The sequence below is a fragment of the Trifolium pratense genome, linkage group LG3 (genome assembly GCF_020283565.1).
Source record: "Trifolium pratense cultivar HEN17-A07 linkage group LG3, ARS_RC_1.1, whole genome shotgun sequence".
Classification (NCBI taxonomy): domain Eukaryota; kingdom Viridiplantae; phylum Streptophyta; class Magnoliopsida; order Fabales; family Fabaceae; genus Trifolium; species Trifolium pratense.
In genome coordinates, this window is record NC_060061.1 from 36,021,268 (window position 1) to 36,044,321 (window position 23,054).

General features: G+C 33.1%; 2 protein-coding genes across 4 annotated transcripts; one reads left to right on the forward strand and one right to left on the reverse strand.

The window, feature by feature from the left end:
- Nucleotides 1-13,646: 13,646 nt before the first annotated feature.
- LOC123917971 (protein MHF1 homolog) lies at nt 13,647-14,735 on the reverse strand. The gene is made up of 4 exons (XM_045969888.1): nt 14,546-14,735; nt 14,354-14,425; nt 14,107-14,187; nt 13,647-13,962 (listed from the first exon to the last, which is right to left on the reverse strand). Exons 1-4 carry the CDS (start codon nt 14,661-14,663, stop codon nt 13,838-13,840), a joined length of 396 nt encoding a protein of 131 aa, XP_045825844.1. The 5' UTR covers nt 14,664-14,735; the 3' UTR covers nt 13,647-13,837.
- Nucleotides 14,736-15,744: 1,009 nt separating this feature from the next.
- On the forward strand, nt 15,745-23,002 carry LOC123917972 (probable alpha-mannosidase At5g13980). Of its 3 annotated transcripts, XM_045969890.1 has the most exons (29): nt 15,745-16,291; nt 16,379-16,462; nt 16,765-16,853; nt 16,957-17,131; nt 17,239-17,358; nt 17,497-17,580; nt 17,670-17,741; nt 17,838-17,951; nt 18,059-18,159; nt 18,360-18,453; nt 18,601-18,768; nt 18,856-18,945; nt 19,162-19,227; nt 19,320-19,376; nt 19,463-19,682; nt 19,763-19,899; nt 20,047-20,118; nt 20,255-20,317; nt 20,417-20,488; nt 20,653-20,700; nt 20,810-20,929; nt 21,033-21,098; nt 21,190-21,302; nt 21,396-21,480; nt 21,573-21,680; nt 21,781-21,876; nt 22,050-22,097; nt 22,324-22,392; nt 22,484-23,002. In XM_045969890.1, exons 1-29 carry the CDS (start codon nt 16,079-16,081, stop codon nt 22,679-22,681), a joined length of 3,042 nt encoding a protein of 1,013 aa, XP_045825846.1. In that variant the 5' UTR covers nt 15,745-16,078; the 3' UTR covers nt 22,682-23,002. The 3 variants fall into 3 exon arrangements, with proteins under 3 accessions (XP_045825846.1, XP_045825845.1, XP_045825847.1); XM_045969889.1 differs by having other exon boundaries at nt 15,791-16,291; nt 20,255-20,488; XM_045969891.1 differs by lacking the exons at nt 15,745-16,291; nt 16,379-16,462; nt 16,765-16,853 and having other exon boundaries at nt 16,993-17,131; nt 17,538-17,580.
- The last annotated feature ends 52 nt before the right edge of the window (nt 23,003-23,054 follow it).

The window sequence follows — 23,054 nt, forward strand, 5'->3', positions numbered from 1 at the left end:
AAGAAAATGTTATTTTGCACAACCTTAAGAACATTTTGAAAGAAAAAAGGAATGACTTTCTTGGAGGTTAGGCACCTAATTAGTGGTTGATGCGCATTGCTCACCACTAAATTTGGGGTTGCTCTTTGGAATTAGCAACAAATAAAGTTTGGGGTGAGGGTACTAGAGAACTTATAAAAAAAATTTCAAAAATTGCAAGGCAAAGAAGAAAAGAAAATAAGTAGTAAAAAAAAGAAAAGAAAAAAAAAACAGAGAATGAAAAAAGAGATGAATGATTGTGAAAAAAACAAATAAATATAGAAAAGAAGTGATAGCCTTGAATTCAAAAGAATTGCAAAACTTTGTTGATGATTTAAAAATGTTCTCTAGTCCACTATGTTTCAAAAGAATAAGGGTTGGTTTCTGAAAATGTTCTTTGACTAATAGGGGGATCTAACTCCAAGTTTTTCTACTACTTATCCAAAATGTCACCATCCACCCTAGCCAAGCCACGTTATAACCCTAAAAGACCTCTAATGTGTGTGCACAAAGTGAACCGAATGAATTCTTAGACTACTTGCAAAATTATTGTTGACTTGCATTGATGTGTTGATTTGAGTGAAGTACCAAAAACTGGAGAGTGCATGTGAGTAGTGTGATGAAATCATAGAGCTTTGGTCGAAAAGTGTGAACTACTTGAAAATGTCTTGCGGGAACGATTGTGCAATTGAGCATTGTTTGCAGGTGGATCATTGATCATCAGGTGATTCTCACGTATGTATGATTCGAGTGAATTTAAGGAAAATGCCAAGGTCTTGACACAAAAGCTTGAGGTAAAGGTTGTTTCCTTGAGGACAAGGAAAGGTTTAAGTTTGGGGTTGTGATGACGAATCGTCACACTCTCTAATCCAGGCCTATTTTAGCAACATTAGATGCATTTTAGTAGGTTTTTAGCAATAAATATAAGAGAAATCTAACCATAAGCTTGATTACTTGTTTTGCAAGAAAACAGGAGAAATTGCAGGAAATGGATGTTTTTCACTACGCTGGGGGCGTAGCCCATCACGCGCCGCGTGATGGAGCTCACAGGGAGCCAAGATTTTCACTCTGATCACGCGCGGCGTGATGCCTGACCACGCGCGGCGTGAAGACTTGTTCAAGAAGAAGATTGCTCTCTGACTTGATCACGCGCCGCGTGATACCGTTATCACGCGCGGCGTAGTTGATGGATCTGCAACCACGCGCGGCGTGATAGATCTGGCGCGCGGCGTGGTTGCGTTCAGTATATATGGTTTCTGCATAATTCTGTTTTCGTGTTGGAAAATTCTGCAAATTTGCTCTACATTCTGGGTTTGGAACTTCAAGATTGGGATTCAAGACTCAGAGGATAGCTCCAAGCACATCGATAGCATGGATTCACAAGCCATGACATTGAAGCTCGGACGCGAACAAAGGGAGATGAGGAGCTAAGCTCCTTTGGAGGTAGGATCTAGGATAGTCTAGGATGTAGATGGATCAGTTGTAATCTGCTATATGTGTAAGGATCTACTCTGTTCATAGTGTTGATTTAATGCAATTCGATGCCTAATGCTTTATAATCCTTCATTAGTGTTGTAATGATTTCGAGTTAAGTCACGTGCGAGAGTATTGATTTAATTTCTAAACTGAATTGCATTGAGCGCTCGAGTGTTTCCGGTCGAGAGATTGAGACATAGAGTGTAGCGAACGATTGACGCGCGTTAATATCATTCGTTGTAGGTAGCTTCCACCCGAGAGATCGGGGGAGTATCGACAACGAATAGAGTGGATTTTGACAAGAGATTGCGATTCACTAATTTGTCGATCTAGTTGTGAACACTTGAGTAGATTCCTATGATATAGTAGATTGCATGTGGTTTAGCTATAGACTAGGCGATTCCGATGATTCTACCTCGCTTTTCCATTATATCAAAGCACGTTTTCTACAATTCATCACTCAACATACCCCCAATTCATGTGTATTTCTTGCATAATGTCTATGAGCACTATTCGACTAGTTTAATCACACAATCCCTGTGGATCGATATTTTTATTACTACGTGGTAATTCGTTCACTTGCGAAAATTATCCATCAATAATGTTGTCATTTTTATAAAAAAGACGTTCCAATAACATTTTTCATTAATGAAAATATGGTTGATTGAAATGACAACACTTTTTTTAGTGTTGTATTTTTATTCCAAACAATATGTTTCAATATTATTTCTCAAAATGTGTCGAAATTAGTATTAGTAATGAGATGTATAAAGCATAATAACATTTGTATTACATTTATCGATTATTTGATTTAATTTCTCCTCTTCCCGTCACAACTCCATCTCACAACCCTAATTCTGTTTTTCTTCTTTTTTCCCCTCAATTAGATTGGGGGGTTTTAATTCATTTTGATCAAGAATTATCCCTCTTGATCATTTTTTATTTCTTCTTATTTAAATAAACGATTTTCACATGTTGTTAGGTTTCATTTGAGTTTTCTTCTTCATGATTTCTTTGTTGTCTGATATTGTTTTAATCTCGTCTTAGTGCAAAATTGTTTCTTTTGATTTCTCATTTTGGTATGATGTTTGTTTTGATTTTTTTGTTTTGGTACGATGCTTGTTTAGTTTAGATTTGCTTTGATCCAAATCCAATGCAGATTCAATAACTTTAACATCGTTAACATTGCAGATCCGAGGATATGACTATTCCAGACAGACATTATAATTTTACCATATCAAATATTATTTGTAGATTTTGTCACATTTATAGACATTTAGGGCCCGTTTGGCCCAACTTTTTTCAGAGCTTATGCAATATAAATTAGATTTTATGTTATTTCATAAGTTCACACTAGTAAAAATTGTATTTTTATAAGCTATTTTATCATAAACTACCTTGAAAAACTTATAATAATATATAAAAATTACATAAGTTATTTGTATAAACTCTAAAAAAAGTTGGGCCAAACAGACCCTTAGTCATTTATGTTATTAATTAACGTTATGAACTTATATGTAGATTCATCATTTTTATTTTGTAGGGAACTTCAATATATAATAATTTTAATTGATATACTCTGTCAATTTAAATATACGAATTTTGTTTTTTTAGTGAAAAAAATGAAAAAAACATAATAAACCCCGCAGACCAACCACGCCATCAACCATTGACAACACAACAGGTACAATGTAGGCCTTTTATTAGTATTATTTAGAGTCTCTGGTATTGGATGATGACATTTCATAGTTTTCATCCATGAAGTGTATGCAGTTATTCGATTTTTTATTATTATGTATTTAAGCCGGTTGTTTTCCAATTGCATATCAAAGATGAAGATAAAAATATTAAATTTGCTTAGAATTAGTTAAAAAAAAAAGTTGGGTAAAAAATTCTTCACCAACAATAAATTGGTTCAAATAGTAAGAGTCTAATTAGTCTCCTTAAGCATGTGATCAGTTGTTTGATTCTTGACTCATGCGTACTGAGAAAATTCGGTTGGAAGGATGTGCTCCACATGTTCCCTGGTAAAAACTTCATTCAAATATCATGGTAAAAAAAATTAAATTAAATTTTAATAAATAATTTTATAGACAAAAAGAAAATCAAATTTAAATACATAACATATTACTCATATTAATTATTTTACCTTTAAAAATCTCATTTTTAATTCACATTTTCCCTCAAAATTTCTTGAGTCAGCCATGTGATGATTATGAATTTGAATCATCTTCAATTTTCCCTCATATTTTCTCTTCTTTTTCTTAATGCAATGATTGATTTTCTTTCTTTTTTCTTCTTTGTAATTTATCAACTTGGATTAAGAAAAAAGTGAGAAAACATAAGGAAAAATTGGAGATGATCCAAATTCTAAATGGATAAGTGGATTATCGCATTTATCTTATTCTTAATTACATATATCAGCATTAAATAATTAATAAAATCATTATGTATATAGCCTTAATTAGTACATGGATCTTAACTAATGGAATGTGAAATTAGTTGTATCCTCACTTTTCTAATTTGAACCCCAACACTATTCTCTGAAACGTGGAAAATGCACATGCAAAAACAAGATGAAGAAAACACATACAGATATAGGGAGAGGACAGTACTTTACTACTATTCTTCCTTTTTTTTTTTTTGTTAGCAATAGCAACCCACGTGAACAGCAAGTCTGGATAATGAAATCAAACTAATCAATCAATCATAGTACATTACATTGTATAGTGAGTGGGGACCACATGCATAATGTGGTGGAACAGTTCAACTATTCTTTCTTTCTGTTGCAGAGAAAATTTATCTTCTTACGTTGACTTATTGGATTTTTGTGGAAGGGAGAACCGGCGCCACAATGCCACATACCGAGTTCATCACCACACACAATAGTACTTTCACAACTTTTTTTTACAAAAGAGAAACAGTTATATTAAAATAACTCACGCACATAAATAAAAAGAGTTAAGGATATACAAGTTTTGATCATGTTTACGGTTCGTTTGGGTAGAAGTAAAGAAAGTTAGAAAGAAGAAAAAAACATTAAGATTGAATTGAGATTGTATGACTCGAAAGAGTCTTGATGTCTGCTTCGTAAAGGGTTGATGATATGTAAACTTTGAGATTTGAAGGCTTACACAACATTTTTTGCTATTTGGTTTCGCGCTCGTATGCAAGTTTGCTAGATAGTGTATGAGATGTGTGTGTGTTTGCTTCGTTTTAATTAGACAATTTTTGTTGTATTTGCATGACCATTATACCTGTTTGGGTTGAATGTAGGGTTTGAATGCGTTTGATTTGTATCCCCTTCACATTACAAGAAAATATTCATTTACCGGCGAAAATTACTGGCGGTTTTGGCCCTCAGTAGCTTACTGGCGGCCTAAGCCCCCAATAATTAAATAAAACCGCCACAAACTAATCAAATAATATTTAAATAAAAAAATTTGAATTTATTAGCGGTCCTGGCCGTCAGTAATTCTCTTTTTAATTACCGGCGGTCCAGGCCGCCACTACCTAAGCAAGAATAAAAAAAAAAAAAAAAAACTGACGCCTTCGGACCTTACTGGCGGCCTAGGCCGCCACAAAATCTTGAGAATATAAAAAAGTAGCCGTTGGAGGATTTAGTGGCGGTTTTGACCGCCGGTAATGTTCTTGAAACTTGCCCAGCCATTAATGGTGCCCTGGGCCGCCGCAAAGTTGTTGGAATTTGAAAAAAAAAAAGACCGTTGGGGCTTAGTGGCGGCTTTGACCGCCAATAAGCTCCAAGTCCAGATTTTTACGAATTTCATCCCCCTCTATATATATCTTCCTTCACTTCACAACTCTCATTTCCTACAATCCTTTCTCTATCTAAAATTTCTCCAACATCTCTCTAAAAATTCTTAACTCTTTGTCATTTCAACTTTTATCATTTCACTCTCTAAAAATTCTCCAACTTTTTATCATTTCACTCTTGTTTTTCTTCATTTTGGTAAGTATTTCTCTAATATTCATGCAAGTTTAATATTTGATGTTTATATTGATATGATAAATTGTGTTTATGCTAATAGTTAGTTTTTAAATTTTATTGTAGCAAGTGTTATTTTGTCTGGCGATTTGTACATAGGAGTATAATGTAGACACCACTCTTCCTCAGCATAAAAATGTAAGTTCAATTTTTTTTTTAAAAAAACTTTATGAGTTGTTTTGTAATGTTTATATATATTTTTATATTAATTTCTGTCTTATTTTTATATTAAATAAAAAAAGTTTTTTTAAAATAAATATAAACAAAATTATTAAAAATATTAAATTTTATATTTAAATAAATTAAAATGTTTTTTTTAAAGCAATTAATATTTAAAAAAAATGTTTTTTTAAAACAAAATAATTAATTATTAAATTTTATATTTAAATAAATTAAAATGTTTTTTTAAAGCAATTAATATTTAAAAAAATGGTTTTTTTAAAACAAAATAATTAATTAAAAACGTTTTTTTTAAAAAAATTCGAAAAGGCTGTAGTGGCGGTCCAAACCGTCGCTAAATGGTCAAAATCTGGGCAAAATTAGTGGCGGTCCTGGCCGCCAGTAGCTCTGTCGCAACCTGCAAAAGGAACTGTCCTTTCTGACACTAAATTTTGCGGCGGTCAAGGCCGCCAGTAACGTCTTTGGTCTTTGAATTGACCGTTGTTACTTTGTGGCGGTCTGGGCCGCCAGTAAGTCTCGTCAATTCAGTTTTCGACGGCTTTGGTCGCCAGTAGTGTTACCGTCGCCTTAATTACTGGCGTATCGTGGCCGCCAGTAATCCGCCACTAATTTGGCTGTTTCTGGCGGTTTTTGGCTGTTTCTGGCGGTTTTTGGCCGCCAATAATTGGCGTTTTTCTTGTAGTGTCAGTATTCATTATCCTATGCACTTTTGTGTGAACTTACTTAGTTAGATTTATGTTCCCCCGGTTTTTATATTTATTTTTTATTTTATTGTTTTAATATAATAATGAGATATAGGTAAAGAATGATGACGAAGTTTGCTTTGTCCCCTGATGTCTACATGTTCTTTGCCTTATAAAAAAATTAACTCATTCAAACATACTATTAACAAACGGATTATGCTAAATACAGGGACAAATCTAAACCTGATATATTGGTGTGGCTAAAAAAATTTACGTTCACAAGCTTTATAGTTAACAACAAAATCACGCTTGCAGATTGGCTGAAGAAGTAGTTTTATCTCTAGAAAGCACATTAAAAATAACAAAATAACGAACAAAGAAATCATATTTGTAGCCCTAAAACTCTTTTTGATTTTCTTCTTCTTCTCTCACCCATAGAGGGGTGGTTTTAGGTCAATTTTTGGCCTAAAAATCACCCCTTTACATTTTTTTTCTTCTTGCTTTTTAATACAAATAAGTGATTTTCACATAGTTTAAGTCTTATAGTTTTGTTTTCATCTTTGCGATTTTATCCTTTGTTTTGATTTTCAGTATTGTTGTCCCGTCTTAGTGCGGAGTATTGTTGTCCCGTCTTAGTGCGGAGTATTGTTGTCCCGTCTTAGTGCGGTGTTCATTTGTTTCAGGTTTGAAGATTAAGGTTGATCCAGTGCAGATCCAATCAATGACTTTTGTACCATCAACGCTACAGATCCGGCGACATGAATGTTCCGGAAACTTCAATATAGTCAAATATGTAGGCTTTTGCAATATGCCGTTTGATGCTATTAACATGGATGCTGTGAGTTTGTTCGCAGATTCATCCTTTTTGTTTTTAGCGATTTTGATTTGTATTGCATCGATGTACTCTTATCAATTTGAATGAATGAATATCTTTTATTTAGTCAAAAAAAAAAAAAAATCATATTTGTAGTTGTAGAGTTGAGAGAAAAGTAAAAGAATAAAATTTTATATGTTATTGAGATCAATTAAAATTAATAGTGTTCAATAAAAGCGTATAAACCTTATTGTTGGTGAATTTCAATAACATATCAAATTATTTTAAATTTCTATAAAATTTTACATGAATTATCTAGATGATATGAATTTTAAATTTAACGATAAATTTCTTTAAATTTTATACTCATTAAAATATTACCGGTATAATTTAATTTCTCTAATATGTATATAATATATATATTGATCACTCCTTTATAAAAAAATTTTACCACAACTATTATTTTTTATTCTTTGTAGTTAACTAGCAACAAAGCAATTTAATTTCCTTGTAAATGGGGGCACTACTTAACCACCGAGCCAAAAACATCTTTGTGATAATATTAGCAGTTATACAAATTTATTCAATAATTCTGGTGTGGCTATAGCCACAATCAGCCCCTACATGGATCCGTCCCTGGCTAAATAGTGTCCTGGGGCATTTGTTAAATATACAAAAATATAAAATTAATGTTGAAAATATAACATTTTACACTTTTAAGATATTGAATACACAAATTCTAAAAACAAATTTCCTTATTAATATGTTTAACTAATGTCCCAGAGATACTGTTTAGCATTTTCATTAACATATTTTAAAGTTCCGATTGATATTTAACTTTAAAACCTATAAAATTTTTTATACTAAATTTAAAACCTCTCAATATTGTTGTACATGTTAAGGATAGTAGTTAGAACTTAGTTAGTCTGTTACTTGTTCTACAAGTAACAGATGTAAACTAACTAACTCTTAAAAATTAGTTAGTGCAGTTATTTCTTAAATTCCCTAGTTAGTTAGATTGTAAGCATGCCTCTATAAAGCTTGTAATCTACATTGTAAAGTTCAGTTTTGGTGAAATAGAACTTCTCAACTTTCTTTGCGCTTATGTTCTTTGTTTGAGTTTTCTCTCTTGTTTCTTGATCTCACTGCACGCATTGTTGGGTTGTGAGGTGGGAGCATCACTGGATTAGATCGGTACATTGGGCATTGAGCAACCTTAATTATAAGTGACTCTAACACCACATCTTCACCCAAAATCTTAAGACATTGAGTTTATGGGTATCTCATTTATAAAGTGATCAGCCTCAACTCGTCCAACTAATATGAGACTTTTTCCCACACTTGATAGAACCCAACATCTCCCCTCAAGTGTGAGTCTCTCCGTGCCCACGATCCTTCGCCACTCGCTTACTGCTCCCCCAACCGGGCTCTGATACCACTGTTGGACCGTGAGGGGGGAGCCTCACTTGATTGGATCGGCACATTGGGCATTGAGCAACCTTACAAGTGACTCTAACGCCACATCTTCACCCAAAATCTTAAGACACTGAGTTTATGAGTCTCTCAGTTATAAAATATTCAACCTCAACTATTCTAACAAATGTGAACTTTTTATCCCACTTGATAAATCTCAACATGCATATCACATTGTTTCTCTGCTTCATTTGCTTAACAATGGAGTTGAACTTCTACATGTCACATGGTATCAGGCCTCAACCGAGGCATTATACCATCTTTGATTTCCATCTCTTTCTTTCACCAATTACTCTTCTTGCAAGTTATTGCAACTTAGTTCCTTTAACTATTAAATCAGCCACATTGATCTCTTGACTTATTTAAGTTAATAACACATCATTTTTTTTGTCAAGTAGTTTAATGACTAAATTTTTTACTCTTAAAGTAAATAAATGAGATGATCGGGGTTCGAACCCCGATCTCCTACATATATATAATGCAACATCCTGACAACAGAGCCAATATCACAAGACACAGATCACGCCCCTTAATAGATGGATGTCATAGACTTTCTGGTTTGATCTCCACCTTTGAATTTTTTTTATTTGAGTGAACCGTAAAAATAAAAAAGGATTGTATGGTTAGGATGTAATTGGACATAAATTTAATGGGAGATGATCGCTTTGGTGATATTATATCTCAGAACAAATCAAAATTTTGATCTTAGAAATATAACTCAATGTCATATCAATCTTTAAGTATATTGAAATTGAAAACACATTCACATAGTATCTCTATTATTAGTCATTTTGGTTATTAAATATGTTTTTAAGTAGTGAATTTAATTTTCAACTTTATTTTTTATTTGTTAGTTTGGTTCATAAAATTATTTTAAAAAAGACAATAAATATAAATATTTGCAAGTTACAATAAAGTATCAATCGTTAGTTAGTTGGTTCAGTGGTGATTGACGCTGAACTTGGTAGCGATGACCGTGGTTCGATCCCCGTAACTACGATGGGAGGGGGCTGAAACCACTTGATGCCAGAACTGACCCCAAACCAGATTGTGAAAACAAAAAGTTACAACAAGTAACATAAATATAAATTTAATTAATTTATCAATTTTAAAATAAGCGACTAAATTGAACTTTTAAAACAAAAAATCAAAGGAGATTAAATGAGTATATAGCCTAAAACAAATAAAGAAGAAAAAGAAAAGGACAAAGTGAAATAGTGACAACGATGAATGAGTGGTGATGAGAATTGAGAAATGGGAAGAAATTGAAACTGGAAAAACATGAGCAGCCTGCAATCCAATTGGATCTTTCCTAATCTAGTTAGTCTGGGAGAAAATTATTGGCATTTTGACTACTTACACATTCCAGTTTTTCACGCTTTTCTTTCTTTACCTTTTTTCTTTTTGAAAAAGAAAAAATAGAACCCCGACTTTGTCCTCTTTTGAGAAATGGGAGTAGTCTTCTTTACAATGTTTTTGTTTAATTTTTCATTTCCTCCTTTATTATACTATAAAATTTCTCTTATAAAATTAGTACTACTCGTAGTAATTTATAAGGGTTTAAGACTTTAAGTAGTCTTCATGTGGCAAAAAAAAAAAAGTAGTCTTCAAAATTAGCAGCACTTGTAAAAATAATTTCTTAATTTTAAAATTATAAGCCCAATCAAAATGAGATTCACGTGTTAAATTCATGCATGTCAACTTCGAGAATATATTTATATATATTTTTTTTAAACATATTTTTTAATTATTTGAGGTATGTTAATATACATATTGTAGCTCAAACGATAGAATTTCATCAATATACTGTATTTATCAAATTGGTTGACAGGTTATAATTTCATAACTGTATTTACCTATTCACATGCATTATATATTTCATTTATTTATTAAAATACTCTATTAATATCCATAAATAAACAAATTTAATAGGGTTATAAAAGTAATTATATACTCTTAAAATCGAGTAATGAGTATAATTCATCCTTACAAAATCGACTTGTAAAGTAAAAATCGACTCTTATTATAAAATTTTGTCCAGCCCAACTCACACACCCCTCATGTCCAACACATTTGAGTTTGATGCGTGAATATAAATGGTGGATAACCAGATAGTGGGTGATCCAAAGGATCTTGAAGAGACTCTGATACCATCTTAAAATTTAATATCGGGCATAACTCATTATTATAAAATCGACTTGTAAGGTGAGAATTATCTCTTACTTATAAACCTTTGTCCAGACATACAATACACATTTGGGTCATGCTACCGGTGCCCCCGAACACTGGTTAAGAAAACTAAAAATAAAAATTTAAAATTGAAAAATATCACTTTTTAAATTTTTGAGGAGTTGACTGCACAAACTCCGATACCATATTACTGTATTTACTTCCTTAAACAATGCCCTAGCATTTTCCCACGTATTTTTAACAAATTTAATGATATAGTTAGTTTTTTCTTTTTTGGTACAAAAGGCCCATAGTTAGTTTTTTCTTAAATACCTATAATGTCTATAAATTTTATATTCCATATAAAAGTACAAAATTAAATTTCGATAAACTTAAATTAAACAAGATTTGGGGGAGTAATAAATAAACTAATCGTGTCTTATGGTGGTGGTATTAGTACAAGTACTATAATAAGCACAGAAAGTGCCAAAAATGCTCAGTTTGATCACATTCGTACTATATGTATGTTATCTGTCTTCTACAGTGTTGAAGATTGAATTGAAAGCATCCCAACATACCTTTTCCATGTGTCTGTCTTTCTGTTCCTTCTGTGGGCGGGGTTGGGTTGAGTGTGCGTATCATCATCATCATCAATCATACTGCACTGCAGTGTTTCAAATTTCAAGATTCTTTAAAACACCTTGAGCTGCGCGCAATGCAATCACAAACACATCAAAAATTTCCCGCTCTCCTCTGGATTGAAGTCAGACAAACTTCTGCCACAAGTCAAAAAAATTCATATAAATCTCCAATTTCTTACTAGTATAAATTAATTGTTCGTACACAAGAATTAAATAAATAAATAGATAAATTAAAGAGAAAAATAGTTGATGTTTTAATTCTCTTTATTTCATTAGAGATATTTTTGTAAAATTTTAATCACATTGAAAATTAATAATTGATGTATTTTTAGGGCTGTAGTTATAACAATTTGTTTAACTAGTACATTGTCTGTCTTTTGTCTCTTGACAAAGAAAAACTATTTTTTTTTTTTAAAATAGATTCTTGTAGTATTACATAATTTTGTATAAAAAAAATTTACAAAGAAATTTTTTATAAAAACTTCAAATCAAAATTTGGTTTGAATAGTTATTCTTAAAATGTGATTTTAGGTATTTGATCATTTTATTGAAACTTTTTTTGAATATCAAAATTTCGAAAAATCATTTAATTTTGAAGCTATTTCAAATAGATTTTCATAAAAATCATTTTTGAAATACAACTTTTTGAAAAAATTGTGATTTTGACTATGTTTTTATCTTCAATAATGTGTGTTTATGTTATATGGTGTCGAAATTAATGTTTCAATTTAGAAAAAAACGAATATAAAAAACTTGTAATATTTTGAAAATCGATCTTAGAAAATATATTTTCAAAAATACAAAGAAAAAAATCCATTTTTTTAAAGCTGAAACAAGACCGTATAATAAATTGGGAACTAATTAAGAAGAGTAAAATAATTATAGTAGATTGTGGTCTAAAAGCTTAAACAATAATTATAGTAGATTTTGGTCTAAAAGCTTAAAGAGTAGTATACTTATTCACAAATATTTTTTGGGAGTATTTTTTTATACTGACCAAATTTTTTTCAACCAAAAGCGAGACTAGGCATTTGGGCATTATTTGATATTGGCCTGTGTAACCTTCCGAATGAAATGCACAACTTATCGAAGGACCTAGATATCATTGCCCTCTTAATCACATGGAATATTTGGCGCTCTTGAAACAAATTTATTTTTTAAGGTCATCAACTCGTGGTAAGTAAGTTCGACAGCATCCACAATTTTTACACAGTTGCAGGTTGTTCGACAAGTTTTTGGGGACTTCATCTCATGGTCCTCGTCCAGTCGTCCTTCTAGTAAGATCTCATGGCAGCATGGTGATGGTGAGACCGAGACTATAGTTCTTAATGTAGATGGAAGGCACACAAACACCGGAATAACAATCATAATTTTGAAAATGAATCAAATTAACCATCTTCTCAATTTCATGAAACACATTTTTGAACGCAATTAATCAAGTGTCACAGGTGTAGGAAAAAATGAATGTCATTACTATATGCTCTTAGCAGGCTTTCTGAAGCAACAAAGAAGGCATAGTCTATCATTTCAAAGAAGAGCTAATTTGCAAAGCAGGCCTGGTGGAGAAGATGATGAATTTAGTCATGCAGAATAGACCCAATCATTCAGTAGAATAGGTTGTTTGGGTTTGTGGTAATAGAGGCAAGATCAGAATGACAATTACACCTTTGTGAATCTATGCTCTCAATCACTTTTAGGATTTTGAATTCCTTCTAGTTTTGCTTGCTTTGCTTGATATTGAACAAAGATCATTCAAGTGATTTTGCTCTAGTGAGTGTTTGTTTGAGCAGTGGTCTGAACACAGCATTAAGCGTGAAGCTGAAGTGTATAGCTTCTTCAAATTGCGGTGGAACAAACCTCAAAACGCGAGATTGATAAATTGGAACCCGAACCAAACATACTTATTAGTGTATGTTTAGTCTGTCACAACATGCCGTGATCTACTTCGAGGATTTGCTAGGAGACATAACATATACTGTTAATAGGGCCAGTTTGATGCTGTTATGTAGTACAGTATTTGCCTGTGCCTAGTATTAATTGATCATTACACTATTGACAGAGAAAACAAAGTTAAAATACCAATCCACACACACACACTCATTTACACTTGAGTCAGGGCCTTTTCATTTTACCAACAAATTCAACTAGCTAAACTAAGACTTACAAGCACAAAAGAATCAGCATTGCAATTAACATTCAGTTTAAACTCGAACATTTATACAAGTATATAAAGCACAATTCGTCGCCTCACATAGACTACTCCCTTTAACAGGGGCTGGTATTAAGCTCCAAGGAACACATAAGACCAAAAAGATATAACAAAACAGCTAATAAGTCCAAGAAAAATGGCGAATATCTAATCATAGCAATCTATGCACTAAACAGTTGTTTTGTCATTCTTCTTAACCTCTTTCTTTCGCTTCCTTTCAGATAGACGATCTTTGACTTTTAAATCATTGGAGAAATCCCTCAACAAGGCAGATAAATTTTCATTTCGATGCGCTGAACCAAAATACATACTATAATTAATTTAGTGATTAATTTGTTTAGATTCTTAAAAACAAAAATTAACATATACAAACTATACACAACAGATCCAATACCAAAATATTCGAACAAAAAGTAGGCAAAATTGCAAAAACTAACCGCAGAGTATGACATCTTCCATATTTACAGATTTACGATTTGCATGCTGTGAGAATAGTTGAAGATCCATAGCTAATCGTTCTGCTCACATAACAATTCATTTAATCTCATTAATTAATTCAGCACTCAACATTATGAAATCAGCATAAAACCGATACTATACTTAATTAATCCATCAATTTCTAAATATAAGCCTTAATCAGATGTTAATTTGAATTACCGGAAGAAAATGATAACTGTATATTACCGGTGTATTTGAAGGCCAAATCAGCAACGCAAGCAACTACGACTTTCGATACTTCCATTCCGCTTTTGTTTACTGCAAATCGAAAACGAGAATTAGGAACTAGAATCTTGAACTGTTTCTCCGTCAAAAAAATTGAAGAAAGTGTAAAAATCAATGAAAATTGAGTGTGAGAAGGATTGAATTGAATCGAACCTTGGGATTCGGCGATTGAGATTGCGGAGAGTCTGAATCTGTCTCGTAAAAGCTTCATTTCCAAATCGTTTTCAACTTCGCTGGTGGTACCGCTTCCACCTATCCCTTCCGTTGCCATTTCCGATTTCCAGATTCAATGGAGGGAAAATCAAATCTCGCTAACTGCCACGGGCTCAATTTCTTATATACCCGGTTCAGGTAACCCCATTCAGATACGGGCTTTTCTCTTATATTATAATAATATGGAGATACTATTTGCACCTCCACTTTTGAATTTGATAGCTAGTTTTTGCTTTGATTATAAATTTTTATTATTCATCTTTTTGTATTTTTTTAATTAAATTTATTTTCAAATATATAAAAATATGATTATTTTACACATTTCAGTTCACTCTTGTGATATATTCAAATTTTATATAACATTTAATTGAGTTTATTTGAAAAATTAGTTTTCTAAATTGTAAACATCGTTCAATATAGTTTCTCATTTCTGAACAAATACATTTTTGAAACTGTAAAATATTATTTGAAAACTAATCTAGTTCATGGTCAATTATGACATCAAGTGGTTTCATCCCCTTTCAATCGCAGTTGCTAAAATGGTTCGTTTGATAAACTCTGTTGTTGGATTGATGTCTTAGTGTAGTGTTTGTTTCGTTCGGATTGACGGATCTTCTCCGACTCATTACAAGTTCAACCAATAATATACAAATTTAGAAGCATATATATTGTATCTAGAGTAAGTGACTTATGGCGGCAATCACTAGGGTCAGTTTTCTCTCAACCTCAAATGTTTTTTGTCAATATATAACATAATCGGTCATCTCAGAGACCACATTAGTCAACAACATGCAAGCATCTGCAAATATTTTTTTTTCCTGAAGTTGAATAGCATCAAAGACGGTAGATCTCAAATCCCTACTCATCTTTGACTATATGTACTAATTTACTTTGATTGTTAAAATTTGAATTTTGCTTTGTTAACCCTGACAATTTTTTTTGTCAGGTAATGGCTAGAAATGGTAGTCTAGTGACTAAAAATTTCACCTTTAAAGTGGATAAGTGGGGTGTTCCGGGTTCAAATCCCGGGCCCTACATATAAAATGTGATATCCGGACAACACTGACAATTTTATATGAGTAATATCTCAACACATTATATTGTCTGATTGTATGTTGTTATTTTAACATTTTTTGTTTGGAGTTGGATACTGAAATAAAAAGCAATCTGATCATGCACTAATCGTTTTAGCTGTTTTCATTCTTGTTCTTTTCCTCCTATCCAATGAGGCAAGATATCCACACCTTATCATTAACCATTTTAAAGTTTTATCAATGTCTTCGAAATCATAAACTGACAGTGACTTGTTGTCACAAGCAACCTTAATAATTCCTCATTATCCTCTCCCAAAACGACAAACAAAACCCGATAATCATATTGCACAATATCATCCGCTCCTAATACTTTAACTTTATTAAACCATTTTTTGTTCTTGACACTGTGTTGTGTTCTTGGTTGCTTAGTCTTGAATCAATGGATAGTGGTGGTTCTCTCATATTTCCATTGTTTTTACTCTTCTTGTTTTGGTGTATCATTTCATCTGAATCACAATTCATAAGCTACAATACTACCTCAACCATTGTTCCTGGGAAGCTTAATGTTCATTTGGTCGCTCATACTCATGATGATGTTGGATGGTTGAAAACCGTTGATCAGTACTATGTTGGTTCCAACAACTCCATTCAGGTCATCATCTCTTCCATACACACTCTCTTTAACTCAATTGAATTCGAAAGATTTTGAGGTTGTTTTTTACTGTTGTTGTAAATGCAGGGAGCATGTGTTCAAAATGTGCTTGATTCTCTTATACCGGCTTTGTTAGCAGACAAGAACCGTAAATTCATCTATGTTGAACAGGCAAGACTATATACCATCTTTGTATCTCTCTGACACGACACTGACACGTGTAGTTGCTTCAAATATTTCATTTTATCAAATTATTACTGATGTCAATGTGATAGTGCCGTGTCTGGTGTTTGTGTCTGTGCTTTAGTGCTATGCACGCAATCTTGATAAACAGTCTTTTTCAAAACAATTTTTATACTAGGCCAACCATCATAGCGCTGATTAATTAAGAAGATAATTCTAACTCAGTTGATTGCGTTTTCTTTTGTGATCATGAATGATGAACTTATAGAGGTTTGTTGTTTGTATTGTAGGCATTCTTCCAGCGTTGGTGGAGAGCACAGAGTGAAGTTGTTCAGAAAACAGTCAAGCAGCTGGTCAACTCTGGTCAATTGGAATTCATGTATTCATCAATCTCACCATTATCTAGTGGAAATTAAAGTATGAATTTTTTTTTCAGTTACAATGACATCAATAGTTGATCCCGAGATTTCTTCTGATTGTAGAAATGGAGGTATGTGTATGCATGATGAGGCTGCTACACATTACATTGACATGATTGATCAGACAACCCTTGGACATCGATTCATCAAAGACGAATTCGGCATAACACCAAGAATAGGATGGCAAATTGATCCATTTGGACATTCTGCAGTGCAGGCCTACTTGATGGGAGCAGAGGTACCTATTCTGTTAAATTATATGCATAATATCAATTTGATGATGAAAAATAATTTTTTTGAAGTTGATTTACATATAACTATAAACCTCTACCCTTGTTGGCATAGGTTGGATTTGACTCTTTATTCTTTGCACGGATCGACTACCAAGACCGAGCTAAGAGAAAAGATGAAAAAAGTCTTGAAGTTGTGTGGCAGGGCTCTAAGACCTTTGGTTCATCTGCACAGGTGATTGATTCACAGTGGTTTATGTTTATGTTAACGTTGCATATGAAATTATTTAATTTTATTTTATCTTGGCTTCTGTTTGGTTCATTCCATCATCCTAGTACCCTTACAAATACTTAAAATTTCCCATTGATATAGATATTTTCTGATGCGTTCCCTGTGAATTATGAACCTCCCAGTAATTTCTACTATGAAGTAGATAGTGATTCTCCGCTTGTTCAGGTAAAATCTGAGTCAAATATTGCTGTAAGGCTTATTAGCTATTGATAGACGATACGAGTCAACTAAATTTCAATGTTTTTAACTTGAAGGACGATATCAATTTGTTTGACTACAATGTCCCTCAAAGAGTAAATGAGTTTGTCGCAGCTGCAATATCACAGGTATTCATATTTACTGTCATTCGAACGATCAAAACTTCATCAGTCACAATTTGAAAAGGGTTTGAGTCAACAACTCCAATGTCTATCCTGTCTCAGGCCAATATAACGCGCACAAATCATATAATGTGGACAATGGGGACAGATTTCCAGTACCAATATGCACATACCTGGTTTAGGCAACTGGACAAGTTTATTAACTATGTTAACCAGGTTGCTTATCTTCATCTCTTTGATTAATACAATAGTTTCTAAATTAAGCTTATTTTTCCAAGAGCGCTTTGACACACTAATAGGCCAGACGACTAATGCTTATTTAGGATGGACGAGTTAATGCCTTATACTCAACACCGTCAATATATACTGATGCAAAACATGCTGCAAATGAAGCTTGGCCAATCAAGACGGATGACTATTTTCCGTAAGTTCCAAATGCAAAATGTGCAATATATAAGCTATCAACTCCACACCATGTTCAGGAAGAAGCTTTAGATTGTAGCTTATGTCCACAACATGACTTTGAGAATCACATTAGGGGCTTCACTGCCTACCCAAATAGTTTAACTCAATAGTAGCATTGTTCTAACTTGTTATTTCATATTTGCACCATGCATTTATTAGGTATGCTGATCGTGTAAATGGCTACTGGACGGGGTATTTTACAAGTAGGCCAGCACTCAAAGGTTATGTTAGATTGTTGAGTGGTTACTACTTGGTAAGCCTTCTAATTCTGAGTTCCTCTTTTTAGCTGAAAGCTGTGACTGAGCATTTTAATGGTTCGACCTTGAATTCCGCTGGACTATTTTGCAATGTTAACAAAATTTCACAACTTAGCTCTTATTGCCATTGAATCTTGAAATAGGCAGCAAGGCAGTTGGAGTATTTCAAAGGGAAGAGTGCCTTAGGTCCTAATACTGAATCTTTGGCTGATGCTTTGGCTATTGCTCAACACCACGATGCGGTATCTGGTACATCAAAGCAGCATGTGGCTAATGATTATGCAAAACGGCTTTCAATAGGTTATACAAAGGTGATACTTAACTATTTATATTCTCTTTGAAATTAGTATTCTTGAATATGAACTCAAAAATGTTTTTCGTTTTGGTGTCTAATTCAGGCTGAGAAAGCTGTTTCAGCATCACTTGCTTTCTTGACAGAGGCAGCAACCAAAACCGGTCATAGGACTCCTCAGATTCAATTTCAACAGGCAAGTAGTAACGTTCTTTGATTCAACCATTGTGAGATGTGCTACTCTAATTCCTTAACTATCCTACAGTCTATTGATTTCTAGTCGTCAAATAACATCTTAACATAAGTAAAATTCGGAAGACTTGAGCTGAGATTGAGTTAATGGCCATGCCTTTTCATTGTAACCATTGGTTTTTATTAATATCCTTTTATCTCTTCCATCTTGTCATTTCAGTGTCCACTTCTTAACATAAGTTACTGTCCTGCATCAGAAGTTGACTTCTCAGATGGGAAAAATCTGGTGAGGAGTTATGCCTATGACATTTAATCTGTTGCTTATCAGAATGAAGAAGACTGTTATTAAGTTTTCATGATATATATTGCTTCCTGTAGGTTGTCGTCATTTACAATCCTCTTGGATGGAAAAGAGAGGATGTTATAAGGATCCCTGTGAGTTCTTCCTTTCAAGGACAAAACACTACCATCCTCAAATACTGCTTTTGTCTGACATAACTTGTCTATCAAATTTGTCATAGGTTGCCAATGAAAATGTCGTTGTTCGGGATTCTAGTGGGAAAGAAATCCAATCACAGCTGCTGCCAATACCTGATTCTTTTCTTGGTTTAAGAAACTACCATGCTGCAGCATACCTAGGAGTATCTCCAAATGTAAACCCTAAATATTGGCTTGCTTTTTCAGCTATTGTTCCTCCACTTGGTTTTAGCACTTACTATGTGTCAAAAGATAAACAAGCAGGTTAGTTCTGATAATCTGTGATTTCCTTCCTGTGAGTTGTATTATCACTCATTCAAAATTCAAATACCTTGCAATTGCAGCTACTATTTCAGATAGACATATAGGATATAGATCAGGGAGTCCGAACGATACGTTTGAAGTAGGCCTAGGAAACTTGAAACTTATTTACTCTGGGAAGGAAGGGAAACTTACTCAATATATCAACAGAAAAAGGAAGGTATGTGATTTGGATGGCACATTACTATATACTATAATTTATCTTCATTTAGAGCTAAAACATAAACATTGTTAGTGCTGCTAAAAATGTATGCTATATGTTTTATTTTATCTGACACGAGTTCTAAGTTTCCGTTCACAACGAAAGGTCAAAGAATCTCTAGAGCAGACATACAAGTATTATGCCTCATATGGGAATGACTTTACAGCAAATGCTCAGGTGATAATGTTTCTTCTATCCTTATAATTTTGATTGAATTATCTTTCCCTAATACTTCATTTTATTACTACGATAATTGGTTTGATCTTGATTACTTATATCAAGCTATTGTTTTAAATGTTATCAATTTAAAAAGGCGTCAGGAGCATATATTTTTCGCCCTAATGGTTCATCAATTCAAATCAACCCCAACGGGACGGTAAAATCATACGTGAATTGTGAACTACTTGTGTTCAATTACCTTACCAATATTCAGTGTAACAAGAGATTAATGAGTTTTCATTTTCAAAAAATTCAGTCTCCTCTCACAGTTTTGCGTGGACCAGTCGTGCATGAAGTGCATCAGCAGATCAATTCATGGATATACCAGGTAGTATTCAACAATAGTTTTTAACAAAAGATATACACAACTTTTATTTTCAATAGAATTTGGAATTTATTAGAGGTATGCATGCAGTAGGCTTATTCTTTAGTGTCCCTTGCGAAAGGTCCATACGGCTATATCGGTATTTGACTATTTGCTTAATTGAACAGACCACAAGACTGTTCAAAGGAAAAGAGCATGCTGAAGTTGAGTTTATTGTAAGTCTTGAGTTGTTCTATTTTATTCCTGATTTTCTAAAGTAAGTACTCGATAGTTGATACTTTAGGTTCTAAGAGCTCATAATCATGAAAATTTTGTTGAAATCAGGTTGGACCTATACCGATTGACAATGGAATTGGCAAAGAAATTGCAACCGAGATTAAAACAAATCTAACAAGCAGCAAAACCTTCTATACTGATTCTAATGGACGTGATTTCATTGAACGTGTATGTCAAACAGGTTTATCAATTGTTTTCTAGTTAGAGTTTTTCCATGCCAATGCCAAATATGATGAGTTTTTAACTGTTTTGACGATGCATATCTTTACAGGTTCGAGACTATAGAAAAGACTGGAACTTGGAAGTGAATCAACCTGTTGCCGGAAATTACTACCCTGTATGTTATGTTGAACCATGTGTATTACAAGATCCTACATTTATACATATGAAGACGTCGTCAATTAATGAAATCTATATTCTTGTTTCAGATCAATCTTGGTATTTACCTAAAAGATAACAACAGAGAGTTTTCTGTATTGGTAGATAGGTCTGTGGGAGGTTCCAGCATCTTAGATGGGCAATTAGAGCTAATGGTTCATAGGTTTGTTATGCGCCAATACTCATTATGCATCATTCCATATTGGCATATCCTAACAAATAAATAACTTATTCCATTTTTCACCCTTTCATTTAGGAGGATACTTAATGATGATTCCAGAGGTGTTGCCGAGGCACTAAACGAAACAGTTTGCGTCTCTAATAAGTGCACAGGCTTAACAGTAAGAAAATCGAAGTAGTCTGTCAGTTATCAGGCAGAAAGGATCATAGTTTTCACATGTTGCTTATTCATCATATACAATAATTTTGGCAGGTTTTAGGGAAGTACTATTTCAGAATTGATCCTGTAGGAGAGGGAGCTAGATGGCGTCGAACATTTGGTCAAGAGATATACTCTCCATTTCTTTTAGCCTTCACAGAGGTGGTTAATGAATGGTTGTTATTAGAAGTGTCTGCATTTCTCAGTGAGCTGAATTTATAGTTAAAATAACTCGTCACTCGTGTTTATTTTTGTCTTTTAGTGTGAAGGTAACTGGGGAGATTCTCATGTCACAACGTTCTCAGGAATAGATTCCTCGTACAGCTTACCAGAAAATGTTGCAATAATAACCCTCCAGGTGAGGCTGATGTAACTTACTACTCATTTATACCTTTCACCTTCTATTGTCAAAGAAGAGATATACTATATCGTCGTAGAATTACCTAAAAGAACATAAATCACAAACATCCAAAAAATGCTGAGTTCTTTAATGGTCACTCTTGACGATTTACATCTTATTGTAATCTGTAGGATCTTGGCGATGGAAAAATTCTCCTTCGGCTGGCGCACTTATATGAGGTATATTCTCTTTAGCTTTTAACAAGTCACATAAAACTTTTAGATAATGGTCTTTATATAACTGAAATATGATTTAGTTCCTTTCTGCATAATCAGCTAGTGGTGATTTATTCAAAACCAATAAGTTATTTATCTTTCTCATTTTCTCTTCATTGTTTCTACTGTTTTTTAGCCTTTTTTCTTTCATTTTCCAAACACTGATTTTCTTTTTTCGTGACAACGCAAGATTGGCGAGGACGCGCATCTCTCAGTAAAGTCAAGTTTAGAGCTTAAAAAGGTGTTCCACAATAAACAGGTAGAACAACATTGACTACTGATAATACTTCAATTCATATGAAGCTTTACATTTGTCTAAGATTTTTCGTATATAATTGCGTTGTGTTCAGATAAACAAAGTAACCGAGGTAAGCTTATCAGCTAACCAAGAAAGAGCAGAAATGGAGAAGAAGAGATTAGTGTGGCAAGTTAAAGGGTCATCTCGAGAACCGCAGGTGTCGAGGGGAGGACCAGTTGATCCAGAAAAGCTAATTGTAGAACTTGCTCCCATGGAAATAAGGACTTTTATTATCAATATTAACCAATAAAGTTGCATGCATTGGGAGGGAATGGATCTTTTAGTTTGAGATTTTATGGTGAAAAAATTGTGCTTATAAGAACAATATTCTATCAATAAAATTGTTAAGGTCTCACTTATGTAATAATTTAATTGATGAGAGACATCATGCACAAAATTTTCATGTGATTAAATAAGTCTAAATTTTAGGACAAGATATCCATTTCCTTACATCATAGTGAAAAATAAACAATGCTGTTAGAAATGTAAATAAGTTCAAGGTCTGTTTGGCTAAAGTTGTAAGAACTCATTTTCATTGCCAATAAAGTTAATTGATTGAATTTGAGAATCATTGTTAGTGTTTTAGTTTAATCATTAAGCTAAGTATGTCATACTACAAAATG